At 42.6% G+C, this 18,264-nt stretch overlaps 1 protein-coding gene across 3 annotated transcripts in view; it reads right to left on the minus strand.

Moving 5' to 3' along the window:
• Nucleotides 1–2,017: 2,017 nt before the first annotated feature.
• FAM124A (family with sequence similarity 124 member A) overlaps nt 2,018–18,264 on the minus strand; it is a 36,782-nt gene continuing 20,535 nt past the window's right edge. Inside the window, exons 1-3 of one of the 3 annotated variants that reach the window (XM_069972115.1) lie at nt 6,929–6,963; nt 6,030–6,766; nt 2,018–3,140 (exon numbers count right to left, since the gene is read on the minus strand). In XM_069972115.1, the coding sequence (XP_069828216.1) occupies nt 2,382–3,140; nt 6,030–6,766; nt 6,929–6,935 (1,503 nt within the window). In that variant the 5' untranslated portion in view covers nt 6,936–6,963 and the 3' untranslated portion in view covers nt 2,018–2,381. Of the gene's footprint in view, nt 3,141–6,029; nt 6,767–6,928; nt 6,964–18,264 lie in introns of those variants that run through there. The other 2 variants (XM_069972114.1, XM_069972113.1) reach the window with 2 other exon arrangements.

The raw sequence follows: 18,264 nt of genomic DNA on the forward strand, positions 1-18,264 counted from the left end.
GCTAAGAATCAGCTGTCATTCCCATTCCAAGCTGCTGAGAATGTAAGATAGCAATTAGGTTAAAGACATACATGGTGCCTTTCATTTGTGCTTCCAAAATATCAAACAAAAATCTTATATTCTCCAGTGCATAGATGTATTTGGAGTACTTACATTCCAGTTTTAGTACAGGCTCTGTTGGGCTCCTCATATTCGGCTCTAGGAAACTTTGTGGGTCTTTTGATAAAATTGGGGGCATACATGAGCCTTCTATAGCTGCATGTATGGTCACCCCTACTGCTCCCTGTTCTTACAGCAGTAAGTGATCTTTGTGAGGATTGTCTGAAGTAGCAAATAACTGGCAACATCCGTCTGCTATATTTATAATGTAAGTGCCAAACACTGGTAGACATTCATAGTGCCAGCTTATTGCATTGCTTCTCTCCTAGTTCAGAGATTGGAAGCCAGGAGGAGCCCTGCATCTGCCATTACCATGCTGCTATCAGTATTAAAGCACTTCTGACATTGCAGACTCTACCAGTGTGATCTTTCATCACATTCACTTTAATCCCAGAATCAATATGGATTAGAACCTCATACAGAAGGGATTGCTTAAATTAATACAGTGTTACATGACCTATAACACAGAGCTGGCTATAGTGTAATATGTGCATAAAAAAAAAAAAACACACAGATTTGAGAAAAAAAAATATTTATTCCGATACCAGTTTGGATCCAGGTTATTTCCAGATTGATAGAATCCGTCATTATAACAGAATAAGGCACAATCTCTGTAATGAACATTGTTCTCCGTGCTCTTAGCAGTTCACATTGTGAAAATCATAAAAATATTTACATTCTAAACAGATATTACATCATAAAAATGTTCTTCTTTACAAGTCATTTACTAAAAAATATACTGAATTATCACATATCTCAAACGGCAGTTCCATAATAGCACACTAAGGTATTAGAAAATGTGCTCCCTTTATTTGCAGAGGGGAGGGGGGGGTGTTGTGTTGATACCGTTCGCCTAATAGTAAAACTAACATGTTATTTTTGTTCCTTAAATCGGTACGATTACAACAATAGGTAACTTGTACCACTTAAATTTTATTTGATGACTTTCAAAAAATTAAAATCTTTCAAAAAAAAAAAAAAAAAAGTTCTTCAAATTGCTCTATTCCCATCCTTATAACACTTTTATTTTTTGGTTTATGGGGCTCTGTGAGGTGTTATTTTTTGCGCCATGCTCTGTACTTTCTATCGGTACCTGGATTGCATATATGGGACTTTTTAATCGTTTTTTATTACAATTTTTCTAGATTTGATGTGACCAAAAATCCTCAATTTTGCACTTTGGCGGGTTTTTGCGCTTAAGCCGTTTACCGTGCAAGGTCAGGAATATGATAATTTAATAGTTCACAGCAATTACGCATGCAGCGATACTCAATATGTATGTTTATTTATAAAATAGGAAAAGGGGGCTGATTCTGACTTTTATTAGGGGAGAGGATTTTTTTATTGATGAAAATTTTTTTTTTTTTTAATTTTATTTAACTTTTAGTCCCCCTGGGGGACTTTTATTATTACTGCAGTGATCTCTCATAGAGATCACTGCAGTGTACTTACAATACACTGATTAATGAGATCAGTGTTAAATTGCTTAGGGCTTTTCCCCTCTACGATCACTAGGGATGAGCGAACCAGCCGAGGTTCGGGTTCGTATGAACCTGAACTCTCGGCTTCTGATTCCCGTTGTCTGCCCGCTCTGTGGAGAGGGTGGATACAGCCTGAGGACCGCCTAGAAAACTGGGATACAGCCTATGGCTGTATCCACCCTCTCCACGGAGCGGACAGACAGCGGGAATCAGAAGCCGTTAGTTCAGGTTTATACGAACCCAAACCTCGGCCGGTTCGCTCACCCCTAATGATCACATTGTGAGGGGGGGGTGATTATCTGTATAGTCTGGAGGAAAGAAGTGAAGAGGTGGGGACATGATCGATACCTTTACATATGTAATAGGACTCACTGAGGTCCAGGTAGAAAGTGCTTTTAATAAGTGAATGTAAACCTGTCTGGGATAGCAGACCAGATGAAAAAGAGGATTTCTTGTGGACAACATTCCAGGTTTCGATGAAAAAGTCAAAAATTTACAGACGGTCCTGAATCTTCCCATGGGGTCACTCTTTGTATAGGGAGCAGTTCCAATAACATTAGATGAAGGGTTGCTATTTATCATTATCTTAGAGGTTTACCAAGGGTTACACTACTAAACCAAAAACTGTAAGTCTCTTGTTAGCATTTATTCACAGGTAAAAAGTCCTCAAGGCAAGTGTCTGATCCTATGACGTGACACGTCGTAAGATGAACCACATTAACCAATGGTAGACTCAAAAGATCAGATATAAAATTCTTCTTCTTCGAAGGTCTCTGCATTGACTGGGTGCTTGGTGAGCTCCATGTTATTTTGGTAATGACCTTCAAGGTCTTTCTGGGATTCAGTCAGGGAATTGCAGCCTGAAACGCCAGGGAACACTGAAGATGCCAAAGAACAGGAAGATCTTTCAGAAACAGAATGGAGTGACTCATATGAAAGCTCACAGAGCTTATTCCTCGAAGACGATTTCTCAGGATTAGAGTCTCCAGGTGAAGGCAGGGAAGCCTCCAAGTCACTAGAGAGTCCATCTAGGGGTGAATAGGCCGATACGACGGAGAGGTCTGAACTTGAAAGCTTCATTCCTGTGTCCACATCAGTCTCTTGTGCCCCCTCCAGGTCATCAATATTGATCCTTGGACTGCTCCTCCATACAGATGAATGAGGGTCCCGCTGATATAAATGAAGGGGCTCGCTGAATGGGAAAGACTCACATGATGGGAAGGAGTTCAGTGTTGGGAGACACACCAAGGACTTGCTTCTCTGAAACCACTGTGGGAGGCTCTTAGAACCTGGGGTAACGTCTACTGGGTTTTCAGGTAAGTTTTGATGAGATATTCCAAGTCCTGGCACTTTTCCGTTGCTCGGGTGCGTCAGGTTTTTGTCATATTTGCTTTTATAATTGTGGTGGACCAGGTTTATATATGGTGTCGTCCCAGCTGAGTTCCTAGATAAATACCTCTGATGTTTCCAGATTGACTTTCTGGTCAGGCGATGAACCTGCTACAAGATAATAGGGTTTAGTGATTTATTCCAAGTAAACATAAGAAAGATGTATTCAGTAATAACTGTTGGATAATAGAGATGTCTAGATCTGTCAGCTAGGTTTACTAAAGGCTCAAGTTCTACAGGTGGTAATATGAATTTTACTACAACAGAAGGGATACACCTGATTGTAGTCACCTCATTCATTCATGTACCCAATCTAATGGTGCCATTCCTGAAACACACAATATAACATCCCAATAACCTATCAGTTTGTCTTAGGAGGGTGGAAGGAAAAGACATTTAATAAGATCAAAACACATATTGCTACCAAGGTTGGATTTTAACTTTTTACCCCAGTGTAAACCAATGAGTAACACATTGCCCAATGACTTGTAAGCTGGCATTTAATACTTTATTCAGCCAGACATGTCTGCTTCTAGTAAACCTGGGTGACAACCCAAAACCCTGCAGCAGACCCCAGATATCGGAATAGTAAGTCGATGTTATGGAGCAGTATATGTGCAGGAGGTGTATCTCTGACTATACCGACAGAAGTACCATATAGGAGTATTGTGAGATTTTGGTGATGAAACCCATGGTAGTCATGCTACTAGTAACTGAGCGACCTGTTCCGTTTTTAGACTATATATATAAAATTATATATGTATTTTTTCTTTTGCATATTGCTTGGAGAAAAAAAAGCTTAGGCATAAAGGGGAAAAATGTCTGTTGTCATTGAAACTTTATAAATTTAAATACATATGGTGCCCGGCATTGGTGGTACGCTGCTCTGCCAGGTATATGTATAATTTAATACACAAGATTACTGGGTGACAAAAAGTCACCAAAATGCATAATATTGCCCATTTAAATTAGTTTTTCCTAACTCAAAAATATAAAATGTGAAAGTGAGCCATCTGCTACACATGTTCTTTGTTCTTCAATGTTTTATAAATCGCATTGTCATAACATGACTCTTCCAGCAGGTGGTGCTGTCCATCAACAGCAGAGATGTACTATGTACTATGAGTTACTAGAGATGGGGAGAGCAGCAATACCGGTCTATCTAGTGTACACCTATCCTATAAAATAGAATCTCTACAGAACCGAGACATGTTTCCTGCTATTTTAAACCCTTTAGTTGTGGTCTTCAGGATACAGAATCCCGCCGCCCCATTATTCCAATTGTTGCAATCCAATATGTCGATGCAACAATGTGTGGGCTTGTTCTTCTATACCAGTTACTTTTTAGTGGTCTTATGGTTTTGGGCACTTATAACTTGGTTTGACCAATGCCCCCACTGGTAACACCTTCATGACTATTTACTCATGCACATCTAGTAAGAATAACAGAGGAATAACACATAGAGCTATAATTAAAGAGATGATGTTCTAGAATTATTATTTCATGGGAAATACAAAAAAAAAACTGGCAAGGAGAGGGGACAGGTCCTATATTAGTATGCTTTTCTATAAAAGCTCCATTCAAACAAATTACTATATTAGGATTGGGGTGGATCTATCCAGGCCATAAAATCTTCCAGCATTCGGTCACTTACAGGATATGACAGGTACCTGCTAGGAAAAATCCTTCTTATTCCAAGCAGTGGGCTGTCAATATATTTAGCACATTTCAAATATCTTCTCAACCTGGTTAAACTATTTTCTGCTTAATACATTCAACAGGTGGATTTGTCATAGTCTACAATTGCTGAAAGCAAAATATGTCTACAAAATAGTATATACCATACACATCTATCTAATCATATTTGTAGGGGTGCTGTAAAGATTGTGCAGAAAACGATTTCCAGTATGCAAGGTTTCCCTTTTAATGACATATATATATATATATATATATATATATATATATATATATATATATATATATATATACTATGATTCTTATACTATGCACACTTGCCATTGAGACAAGCTTGACCCGTATAGGTGATTTTCACTGATTCATGTGACCCTCAGATATGAAAGCCTCAATGTAGACATTCCCACCTAATGTTATATGAGTTGAAGATAAGATATCAGACATATGTACAGGGTCGGCTCCGGGTTTTTTGGGCCCTTGGGCGACAGAACCTCAGTGGGCCCCTCATCCATCCACTATGCACCCATCATCCACACACTATGCACAATGACTTGAGACTCCACTAACATACACAAACACACATGACACAGACACTGCCTGATTGACACTGACTTACTGACTCACTCATTGACACTGACTGACAAACACTCACACTGATTGACAGACTGACACACTCAGACACTGACACAGCACTTACAGCTCAGTCTTCTACCTCTTCCTGTCTGGCTGCTGTCCACACCATAAATATGAGGACCTTTGGATCATGTGATCAGATCCTTCACCCTCTCTCTGTGCAGGTCCTGCTTCGTCTCCTGTGTCTTCTGATATTCAGCACTCGTCCTGCACTACAGTGAGCGGGCTGAACATTAGAACATTGGGCCTTTCTCCCTCTCTGGGCCCCTAAAGGCTCTGTGGGCCCCGGCACTTGCCCAGGTAAGCCCTGTGCTGACGCCAGCCCTGCATATGTAGCCCACCATTCCCTTAGACCCCTGTGTACTGTACGTATGCCTTTATGTGTCCCATAGACAAAGTATAAATCAGGCTAGATTAGAGGCGAGAGCTACTTGAGCATGTTCAAGTCGGATTGTTTTGCATTTGCATACCAGTGGCTGACGAAGTTGGATGCAGCCCTAGGGAGTCCGGGAGAACATAGATACCGCCATAGGCTGCATCCAACTTTGTCAGCCACTGGTATGCAAATGCTGAGCATTCTGACTTGAACATGATTGAGTAGCTCTCATCTGTAGTCTTGATGGATGTTACCGGAGTCCAAGTCTTGGTCAAATGAAAGGATCAATACTAACCTGCAATAATATTTTATTGCCATCATGATCTTCGGTCTGCCATCTGCCCTCACTGATGGGACTGCACTGATTGGGCAAGAGAGGAACCAGCTGTCCAAAGTCCTTCACTCTGAACTCCAGTAAGGACGAGTCCAAGGGCACAGGAGTTTGGCCCTTCAGTAGCCTCTTTAAAGAAAACTCTATATCTATATCCATATTAGAGTAAATTGGAAACACACAAAAATCTGCCTTTTTCTTCCACACTGATTTTTTCAGGATAAGCTCATACATCTTCATCATGTCTGAGAAGTTCTCGTAACTGCAATATATAGTAAAGCGGATAATCTCCTTCCCATAATGCACCTGTCTGATGGCCCATAGTGGAGTCCCACTGGCCAAAGTGAAAAAGTCTTGATTACACGGCATATAGGGGAGGAATTTGCCATGTACCCGCTCTGTGTGATGGAACTGCCATGGTGGTTTTTGGAAGCATTCGTGAATGTGCAAGATCTGATCTTCCCCATATTCCTCCTGCAAAAACAGAATGACCGCAAGAGCGGGCTGAGAGGTAATGGTCTGCTTCTGCTTCTTTTTCTTGGTGGTCCGTCTTTCAGAGACGCGGAATAACTGCAGGTCGGGGTGGATCCATGCTAGGATCTTATCGATAGCTCCTTGAAGGCATCGGGATTCACCAGGGTCTGCGATAATATGGATGCTGACAAGGAATGGGTCCTGGACGTCATCTACAGAGAGCTCACCTAGTGAGATAGAAAAATTATAGGTATTTTATGATCTGTTTTCACAAATTAAAATTTATCCCATAAAATAAAAAATATTTGAATTTTTGGCTGAAATTAATACATAATAAAACATAGTGAGTACAATCTCATGGTATCTCAATAATGAATATACTGGCTTACTTCCCATACAGCGTGACTTTGGGCTATTGTTGCATGATTTATCCTCTGCTGCAGCAAACATGAATGAAAACAGAATTAATTTGTTTTCCCTTGACATCCAAAGACTGAATATTCTTGATGACTTCAAGGGGCCGCCCTGTCCAATAATTTCATTGGAAAATTAAATAAACATTTTCTGCTGGAAAAATTATTCCTTTATTATATTATACAGAACATCCTTATCCAGCACATTTTAGTATAATGAAGCCCATAGTCACTTTATGGCAGAACAGTGGTCACGTGGTTAAGCACTGTAGCCTTGCATCGGGTTCAAAATCCCCGAAACATATGCAAAAATTTGTATATTCTCTCTGTGTTTGTGTGAGTTTCCTCTGGTTTCCACCCAAAACATACAGATATGTGAATTTAAATTGTGAGCCCTAATGGAAACAGGGACCAAAATTGGCAAAACTATGTAAAGTGCTGTGTCCTTCTGAATTTATTGGAAAAATAGCCCTTTACACACACACTTTTATATAAAAAAAAAAAAAAATACCTAAAACACACAAAAAAAAAACAAAAAAAAAAAACACAAAACACCAGTCTTTGCTACCCAGAGCTCAGTTTTTCATAGCCTCATTTAAGACTGCAAATTTTTAGTTTTTCCTTTTTAAGTACAGCATTTAGGGGGGTAAATGACCGGCATCAGTTGGATTCCTTATGTCGGTCATTAATGGTGGCAGTCGGCTGCAGACGGCATTCGGCCCCGCACAGTGTACCAAGCAGATTCTAAAAGCCAGAGTATAAATACATTGGACAGTCATAAAGGGGTTAAACTGCTCTGGTGATAGGCAACAAAAACAGCTGTACTTTAGACACAGATATTCATAATTAAATTTTATGGCCAATATTGTGCCAAAACACACAAATTCTAAGAATACAGGAAAAACAAAAAACCTGCAGTCTTCTTTTCTGGAGGGTTTTAATACTTTGGTGTTGTTTTTCTATCGCATTTACCACAGCAACATACGAAGTGAAAAAATTCACAAAACACAAGCGGGGTGTACGTGCCAGGAACTGCTTAAAAAATTGTCAAGCCTCGATCATGCTGATTATTGAGGGAGGGGGAAAAAAAGAAGGACGACAAAAAGGACAACAGACCCCCCAAAAATGTTTTTTTTTTTTTTTTTTTTTTTAACAACTCCAAATTGACCTACATAAAGTTGATTTTTCACCCCGCAAAAAAAACTATTAAAAAAAGTTTTTGGGATAACACTTAATTTGGCAACCAAGTCAGTCGGCATGGTAGGGGAAAATACGGCCCTCAGGCCAGAAGCAACATTTGGCCAAGCTGATGACTGGGCTTCTAAACCACAAATCCATGTATACACGTCAGCATTCCGAGATCGAAAATACAGCGAGGAGGAGCATAAAAGTGGATCTTTGTCCCCGCTGAGAAGAACACTTAGTTATGCAATCTTTTCCAAATCCTATTTCAAACAGGCAAATTCTGTCTACTAAGACTTTCTAATGGTTGTGGAAATATCCTTCATGTCTGGTGTCTTCAGAAGATTGAGATGTCTCAGAGGTGTGAGCTCTGTATCTGGAGACAAGGTATTCTCATCCCGCTCTCTTGTCTCTGGATCACTGATGAACTCATTGAAAGTCACGAGGGGAGAGAATCGGGAGCTTTGTGAGATCCGTCACCGGCATTAGTATTCAGAGGGAACATCTAATGGTGTCTTCAATGCTAGATGGTAAAACAAATAGCTTCAGAAGACCACCGGAGAACTGTACAAAGCCATCATTAGGGGCTAGAGTTACACAGACAGCAGAGAAAATCTGCTTTTGTTGAGCGGTGGAAAAGCCGAAGCTTGTGCCAAGAAAAAGAGCCGGTAGAGCTAATCGGCTTGTTAAGTAAAGTACTGTACACTCCACAATATCACAGAAGCTCCTCTTAGGTTTTATTTTCCCACCTGCAGTAAAGTGACTTCTTTGCTTTTAAAAGGATAGACGTGACAGGGGCCGAGGGGGATTCCTGTCAACTACATTGGACTCTGACAAGTTCATTGTTGAGTGCAAATCTTTGAAGCCTGTTCACATAACGCTTTGTGCCGATACAACACATATGCTGCTGGACTATAAAAAAGGAACCATAGACAAAATTAAATAAATTATATATTCAGCTGCAACATGTTGCTTGGCGCAAAACAATCTTTGCGGCTGGTGTTCACCAATGGAAAATATGTGAACGTAAAAAAGTAGCCAACAGAATTTTTTTTTTTGCATTTGTAAAAATCTTTCAATGGGAAATTTCTGTAATTTTTGCATGATAAAACTTTTTTACTGACTATAATACTACTTGTTGGTTAAATTGAGGAGCTGTGGTATTTATCAGGTTACATATAACTTATTAAAAGGGTATTCGGAGCAAAAACACCCCTATCCACGGTGTCAGATCTCAAGAAAAGGGTCCCAATGTTCTAACCAAAGCAGCATGTCTTGCATGCACGCTGTTGCTTTATTTATTGTCTATGGAGACGCCAGAGAAGGATGAACACTACTCAGTTATCTCAGACTCCTCAAAGAATTAATGGAGTAGCGGAGCACGTGTCTGACTCATCACTTTCATTAAAACAAAGAGCTGGAGCCTTGTTCTCGAGATCACAGAAGTCCCAGTGGTTGAACCAATGCCCACCACCGTCTGATCTAACACTTACCTATAATCTTGTGGATAAGGAATATGTGTTTAAACTCAAACTACCCCTTTAATTTAATTTAGGGGGGGGGGGGGGGGGGGGTTGATCAAATCTTTTCATCTGACCATAAAATCATTCTTAATTGATCACAAATCTTTCAGTGTATGTACAGTACACATCGTTCGCTCATAATTATGATCGTCCACACACCAGAATATACGATCTATAATATTTACGATTGTAACTAACGATTATTGTCCTGAGTATTATGGCGTCAGGTCACTCCCAAAGGCACTTGTTTGCATCGCTGATTGTTAATCGGAGGAAATGAAAGTCGATTTGCCTAACAGGACCCTAAGCAAAAGCCCTTGGTCAGCCGAGTCATTCTGGTTTCACGGCTTGTCTGGGCTTAGTGTCCACTGTAAAGAATGGAATATGTACTAAAATAAAAAGTATCTCAAACACTGGTTTAGGAGACTACAAAGCATAGCTTCTGACACAGTACAACCCTTCCGTCCCTTTGATTAATACTGTACACGGGTCCTGGTAAAAAGATTGATTGAATACTTCTCTTAACATCAAAGAAGGAAGCCGCCCTCCGCTTCCTGAGGATACATCCATCCATTGCCACAGCGCTTAAATGGCTTTTCAATAACATCCCTTTAAAAGAGGCGACCAAAAGTAACTCCTCGGCTTTGACTATGAATGGTATAAACAGCTGTGATAAAGCTCTAACGCGCAACAATATTCTCTATATAACACAAAAAGCTGCCAAGCAACACACTAGGGAATGATTCTGAGATTCAATAGGATTTGCATGATGTAGAGAGAAATAGGATTTGGTATCAATGGTCCACAGCGATGAAAAATCCATCAGATAAGCAGTTTATTTGGCAGTAGACAGCTTTGTTATAACAGACGCAAATGCAAACGGGAGACTACGCTGGTTTCTTTTATTAAGAGCAGAATTACGTTTTAGCTGCAATACTTATCGCGTATCATAATTGTATATCTGAATATAAGATGTACCTGTCACTTTTGTAGAGACATAAAGTTTTGAAAAGTTCGGACCCTGACCAATCGCTAGAACAAGTGGGGAGAGCAGTGTGCACTCTCTGTGCTTGCGGCTTAGATGGTCCAAATGACTTACATTGGGATTTTATCTCATTCACATGAAAAAAAGCTGAGAGAAAAAAAAGTCTTAGTGACCAAAAGTTTTGACATGTCTGTAAAACAAGTCTATATATATATATATATATTTTTTTTTTTTACAGTGACAGGTACACCTTACCGTTATCGGTTATTGGTGTATGCATTCGCAGATATCCTTACATGTATTCAGATATATGATGATAATGATATTATCAAGCATTGCAGGCACTTCCAATGGAGCTGGAAGCAGACAGATCTGTACAATGGACAAGTGTAAAGGCAGGCGCCGATCCGCTAGATATGGGCAAGTGTAAGGGTCCTATTCCATGGAGCGATAATTGACCGATTATCGCTCCGTGTAATAGAGACAACGATCAGCCGATGATCGTGTCATCGGCTGATCGTTTATTTAGGTTCAAACCTAAAATCATCGGGCACCGACCGCGCATTGTTGCGTGGAATATCGGTGCGCGACTGGCGATTTCACAAGCACTATGCTTTACCTAAGCATGTTGCAGCTCTTTTCCTGCGCTCCTTCTTCCTCCCGGTCCCGCATGCAGCAGCAACTTCGGTGTGGCCTGTCTTAGCTGACAGACCACTCAGTCAATCAGTGGCCAGGACCACCGCAGCCAGTGATTGGCTGAGTGGTCTGTCAGCTCAGACAGGCCGCACCGAAGCTTCTGCTGCGCGCAGGAGCGGGAGGAAGAAGGAGCGCTCGCTAAACGATTATCGGACCGTGTAATAGGCCCAATAAACAAGCGCCAATCTAGCAGATCGGCGCTCGTTTACATTATTGATCGGGCCCCATCGGCCTATGGAATAAGACCCTAAAAGCAGGCGCTGATCTGCTAGATGAGGCACAATAATCATGCGGGCGGGGCTGCATCGTTAGTGATGTCTGTGCAGCCCTTGCTTTAAAGGGGTATTCTGGCATTGGGCTATAGAAGGGATGTCATGCTTACCTCCTCATCTCCCTTCTACCATGTCTCAGAGTTCCCCGCTGACTGCAGCAAACACTTCTCGACAGTTACAGCCAACTCAGCCAATCACTGACCAAGATAGGACAGCTGTCACTGCAGAGACGGGCTCATCTGTGGTCAGCAGGGAACCCAGGGACACTGCAAGAGGAAAGTAAGTATAACATCTTAATTATTTTCTATATACTGACACCGAAGTACTCCTTTAAAGGGGTACTCCGGGTGGGGGTTATTTTTAGGGTATGGCCGGGTAAGTGACCGGCTGCCTCTATTTTCACCCCTTCCCCGGCCATACCCTAAAAAAAAACCCTGCCCGGAGTACCTCTTTAATTAGCCATTGGCAATGCATCAGCGTTTTAAACATGTGGATTACTCGCTTCTCCTCAGCTGATCGTTGTCTTTATTACATGCAGTAGCAGTCTTGGGCACCACGCACCCCACGCACTTGCGTGGGGCCCCCGACATCCAGGGGGCCCCCATGCGGCACCCCGCTCTGGTGCCCAAGACCGCCAGGGAGATCATGGCCGAAGCGGCAGCTGAGCAGTCGCAGGGGGGCCCACACCCGCACAGACTCCCCTTGCGACCGGTCACAGAGTGTGCAGGGGGACTCGCCTCAGAGACTGGTTTGGCCCCGGCTGGCAGGCTTCATTCCTGGCAGGTGACAGGGCGACAACGCACGCACCAGTTACCGTGTGCGCCAGGGCTGGTACTCCTGGCACACGCAGTGTGTGCCGGAAGGAAGTACCAGCCCTGGCGCACTTTACTAGTGCGATCTTGCGTGCGCTGTCGGCCTGTCACCTGCCAGGAACGAATTTCCTGAGCCACAGATCACCGGCCGGGGACCAGTTAGACAGGAGAAGAAGAGAGTTGACGGGGGAGCAGGAACTTAGGTGAGTTGTTTTTTACATCTGCTTTGGGGATGGCGATTGGGCCTGTGTGTTTGTTTTTTTGTGTTAAATGCTATATGGGAGGGGGGCGCACCCAGCGGGGGTCTATATACTTATGGGAGAGCACAGGGGGTCTATATATAACTGGGGGAGCACACAGGGGGGCTATATACAAGTGGGGCAGCACACAGGGGGGCTATATACACAAGTGGGGGAGCACACGGGTGGGCCTATTACACCAACAGATCTGACGACAGATTATCTGCCAAAGATTTGAAGCCAAACCCAGGAGTGGATTTGAAAAGAGGAGAAATCCAGTCATTCCTTTATGACCTGTTCTCTGTTTATAGTCCGCTCCTGGGTTTGGCTTCAAATCTTTGGCAGATAATCTGTCGTCAGATCTGTTGGTGTAATAGGGCCTTTAAAGGTGGCCCACACTAGAGGGTTATAAAAGGACTACTGCGGGGGGGTTTGGGGGCGGACATGACTTCGTTCGGGGCCCCAGAAATGGCAAGACCACCCCTGATTACATGGGGCGATGTCTGTTGCAAGGAATCAGAATAAACATTACGTCAGACTGGGGTTCTCCTTTAGTATCCTTCATCATTTTTTACTATTGGGAATCACAGCTGAATAGATTTAGTAGTAATGATAAGGAGCTACGGAAACAGAGTGCTTGTCTAATCTCCTACCAGTGACAATACACCAGGATGAAGCCAGAACAAGGGAAAACATGAGCCATTCCAGCGCTGTGGGAAAGTGACTAATTTCCTTAGGTGACAGAACAGTGTCTCTTATCTGTGCCATGTACGGCACCGGTATAGACAGATGCATGATTAATGCCATGCTACACCCGCTGGCAGAGGGAACAGGCCCATTTAGAGAGCTCGCCATTATTAAAAGTCTTATTTAAACCACCTGAAACAGTCCATTCTCTCGTCTTTTTTCCATTGTGTCAGACCTCAAGAAGATAGATTTACTGTTCAGGAGTCCACAATGTTGTCCGTATAATGTAACGACAGTCCTCAATTCATTTTATTTGCACAGCTAATATAATGGTCAGCGGGTATTTCTCTGTCCACTTCCTCGCAGAGCCTTTCAGCGATTTTCTATGCGGCGGTGCCAATTTATCTTGTTAAGATTTCCAAAGGGATTTTGGTTCTTTGAAAAATTACACAAATGATATAGTGCTATCTATTCTATTTAACCAAGATAACCAAGGGTTTCTACATATTATCTTCTGGGAGCCGTTGCATATATGTGATCAGACATGGAATCCCGAGATACAGGTGGGGGACTGTGCGGTGCATATCTCCCCAGCTGTCAATCATATCTGACTCCTTCACATTATTACAGTCTATCAAGTGAAAGAGCTGGATGTTCGGCTGGCCAGGTAGTCGAGAGCCCTTGGTGAGATGGGCTCCAGCCCTTATTAGTCTCAACACCATTAATGTGGGGTGCTAAAAAGAAATTCAGGATTCCCATATCCAGAAGGAACTTCATTGTTAGGAGATTGGCATAAAATAATTTATTTTGGTTTGGACCAAATAGGCTATCTTTGGCCAGCCCCTTATGGGCATTAATGAGCTCTAAGTGTCTTTGACCCTTTCACCAGTTCACCAAGTGTTGTTCTCTAGAACTCTCTGGGTAGGTACTAACCACTGCATACTGGCAACAACCCACAAGACCCAGTTATCTAGCCATCCCATATTATCCCATGTCAATGTCACTTAAATCCTTACACTTCATTTTCTTGCTTTCAACAAATCAGCTTGAAGAACTGCCCATTCATTTGCTGGGTAATATATTCCACCCCTTGACAGGCGTCACTGTCATAGGATAATTGGTGTCATTCACTTGTCCCGTAAGTGGCTTTAATGTTACCACTGATTGGAGTGGTATGTATAGATCCCATATGAGGCCAGAGTCGCCATGCAGAGTCAGATTCATTTACAGCTGGAATCTCGTGGTCCTATCGGTTTGTCAGGACTTCTATCCCTCCCGTCACTTCTTTGTGCAATCTGTATGCACTCTGACCAGTGTTGCAGGGATCAGCCTGTAACCTGCCTGGATAAAACTTCTTTTGTCTTGTGCTAGCAAAGCTTTTGTAAAAAAAACTGCATCGCTCTTCAGTCCAGATGAATGACTTAATGCGGAAGCATCAAGATAATTCCTACTGTATAAAACATAGCTGTCAGCACTGCAGCACACTAGCTGAATGGAGCCGCTCTGCTGTAAGCGCCACATCCCTTAATGATTCCTATTCAAGAGAAACCAGACATGAACCATGGTGCTATATATCACCATCAATGTCATCTCCTCTCCTTACCAGGGCATGGCTCCTATTGTCAGTGCAATGGATCTCACCATAGGAGAAATCTATTCTAGTGGAGAACTGCCGGTGTATACATACAGCGATATAGTCGGATCAAGATGGACATTCCATTCCTTTTAGTATGAGTCATGTAATTCAGGATCCCAGGCCATAGCACGTTCCCAATTGTAGTAAATTATCCTATTGTATAATGCTGATATCCAGAATACTCTCTCATCTTAGCTGTTGTAATGTTCTGTCATGGTTCAGGCTCCAATGGGAGATCACAATCAGAATTGTAGGCTATAGCTTAAAGGGTCATCCGATGCTAGAAACTTTTCCCAAAGGGACCAGACTGGCTTAAAAATTAAAATATAAAGCCAGGCTCAGGTCACATTTTGTGTCTCTGAGGCACGGATACATTGACGAAATCTGAAAAAGCCAATGTGTCATGACTCATGATCGAATCAGCACATACTCATACATTTAATTCAATGACCTGTAGTCAGCTAGTGACTATGTCCAGGTCATTTTTTCAAGCATATTTGGGTTTTGTCCCAAACCACTCTTTCTTGTCATATACATTTAGAAAATGACCTGAACATAGCCAGTAGTGGACTATGTTCAGGTCATCGAACTAAATGGGGTCCATACTTATTCAAGCAAGGACATGCCAGCAATCGAATATCATATACGTAGCCATTTGTGGAAGGTACGAAATGTGATGCAAATCCGGACTAAAATATACTCACCTTCACCCCCCAAACCCCCCCCCCCCACACACACACACACACTGCTGATCTGATGGTGCCTGGCCAGCACATCTCAACACAGACTGGGGTAGGTTACCACTGCAGCCAATGACTGACTGATCTTTATTAAAGCGATTGTACCCACAATCTGACCCCCCCCCCAAACCGCTTGTACCTCTAGATAGCTGCTTTTAATCCAAGATCTGTCCCGGGGTCCGTTCGGCAGGAGATGCAGTTATTGTCCTAAAAAACAACTTTTAAACTTGCAGCCCTGTGCCCAAAGGCCGGGGCTTAGAGTATCTGTGCCCTTACTTTGCACCACCCCTCCATCCCTCCTCCCCACCCTCTTCATCATAAGGAATGTGCCTAGAACATTTTCTCCTGTCTGAACATTGCACAGGTGCCTTAAAGAGTCACTGTCGTATTTTTTTTTTTTTGCAGAAATCAATAGTCCAGGCGATTTTAAGAAACTTTGTAATTGGGTTTATTAGCCAAATCTGCCATTATCTGTATGTAAAAAGCCTTTTCCCAGGTCCCCCCCCTCCTTCCTCTTTTTCATCCACTCCAAAAAATCTGAAAATTGTGACTTGTTGCAGGAGACGTACCCTGTCTGTTCTAGGGAGAGGGGAGGGGGGAGGAGGAAGGAGGGAGTTAGCCGGCAGCAGAAAGCAGATAACAGAGGATTACAGGCATGGAGCTGGGTGACAGCTGTAATCTGAGCTCAGACAGGTCAGTGGTGATGGTCAGAACAGATAACGGGTGAGGGATTTGTAGATTAACTCTTTGTTGTCCTGTTTTGGTCTTCTCTTTAGCTCTCTCCATAGGAGAACAATGAAGACAGGGGGGAGAGCTTCAAACTGCTTTTTAATGATAAAAATGCATTTTTCGGATAATAAACCCAATTACAAAGTTTCTTAAAATCGCATGGACTATTGATTTCTGCAAAAAAAAAAATTCACGACAGTGACACTTTAACGATCCAGCCCATGTGCCGTGCTTACACAGGTGGAGAATAGGAGACAATGTGCCTGGATCATTCCTAATGATGAAGAGGGTGGGGAGAAAGGACAGAGAGGTTGTGCCAGCCTAATGCATACACAATCTAGGCCACGGCCCTTTGGCACAGGGCTGCAAGTTTAGAAGTTGTTTTTTAGGACAATAACTGCATCACCTGCCGAACGGACCCCAGGACAGATCTTGGATTAAAAGCAGCTAACTGAAGGTACAAGCGGATTGGGGGGGGGGGTCAGATTGTAGGTACAGAGTTGCTTTACTAAAGGACTTTAATTCATCTATATCATGCACATGCTAGCATGGAAAAACTTTCAATTCAGTGCAAGACCATGCTGAAGGATAGTCGACGACCTTCAAATTTTACTAGATAGCATTATCGATGTACAGCATCCCCAATCTGCAGCTGGATAAGATGTTCATGGGCAGGTTACATGCTGTAAAGCTCCGCAGCAACAAGACTGCTGAAAATTAACTAGTGAGCACTAACATATGTGACTATGAAGCAGATCATTACTAGGAAAGCAGGAAAAAGACAAAGGCTGAGATGAACAGGGTTATTTTTAACAATGTCCCTGTAAGTAGCTTTCTCTACCCTCACTCATAGCTCAAGAGACGCTATCAGGAATTAGTAAGTGAAAACAGCAAAGCCTGCTTTACTGCTTATACATAATAGGGATTATTATGCATCATCTCCAGTGTAAAAGCACAAGGGCCAAGACCGTAAACGACATATGTCCATCTAGTTAAGCCTATTACCCTATAGTGTTGATCCAGAGGAAGGCAAAAATTACCAACAATTTTCATGAAAAAAAAAAATTAAAGGACAACTCCGGCGGAAATTTTTTTTGGCTTATTTAACACACATTACAAAGTTATATAACTTTGTAATGTGGTTAAATACCCGGTCTGGCCCCCTTCCCCCACTTTCCGACCCCCGACCCCCCACCCCGGAAGTTAAAGAGTCGTCACGGTCCTCTTCTCTGGTGTCGGGTGACGTCAGAGCTTGGGGGCGGTCCGGGTCTTCTTCCTCTTCGGCGTCTTCATTGAGAGTGAATGGGAGAGAAAAGGCTGCTGGTGCACAAGCGCACCAGCAGCCTTTTCATTGGCTGGAGCGCATCACATGGCTTCCAGCTTGCTCAGCCCTGATTGGCTGAGCTTGCTGGAAGCCATGTGATGCGCTCCAGCCAATGAAAAGGCTGCCGATGCGCAAGCGCACTGGCAGCCTTTTCTCTCTCATGGACCCGGAAGCAAGAGACATCGCTGGACGGCGGACACAGGTGACAGTGAGGCGGACGGCGGGCGAATGGAGTGGCGATCGTCACCGGAGGGATGGTGAGTATGGTGTCTGTGTGTGTCTGTGTTTTTTTTTTTGGGGGGGGGTCCCGCCGGAGTTGTCCTTTAACATGAAAACTCAAAAACAACATATTTGGTAAAAAATAAAAATAAAGATAAAAAGATTAAAAAAAATAAATGTGTATATATATATGTGTATATATGTCGTGATATTGGGTATAAAACTGTTTTATATTTTATCCAAGACCCTCAACACAGAGAGGAAAGTA

Source organism: Dendropsophus ebraccatus, chromosome 5 (genome assembly GCF_027789765.1).
Source record: "Dendropsophus ebraccatus isolate aDenEbr1 chromosome 5, aDenEbr1.pat, whole genome shotgun sequence".
Taxonomy (NCBI): domain Eukaryota; kingdom Metazoa; phylum Chordata; class Amphibia; order Anura; family Hylidae; genus Dendropsophus; species Dendropsophus ebraccatus.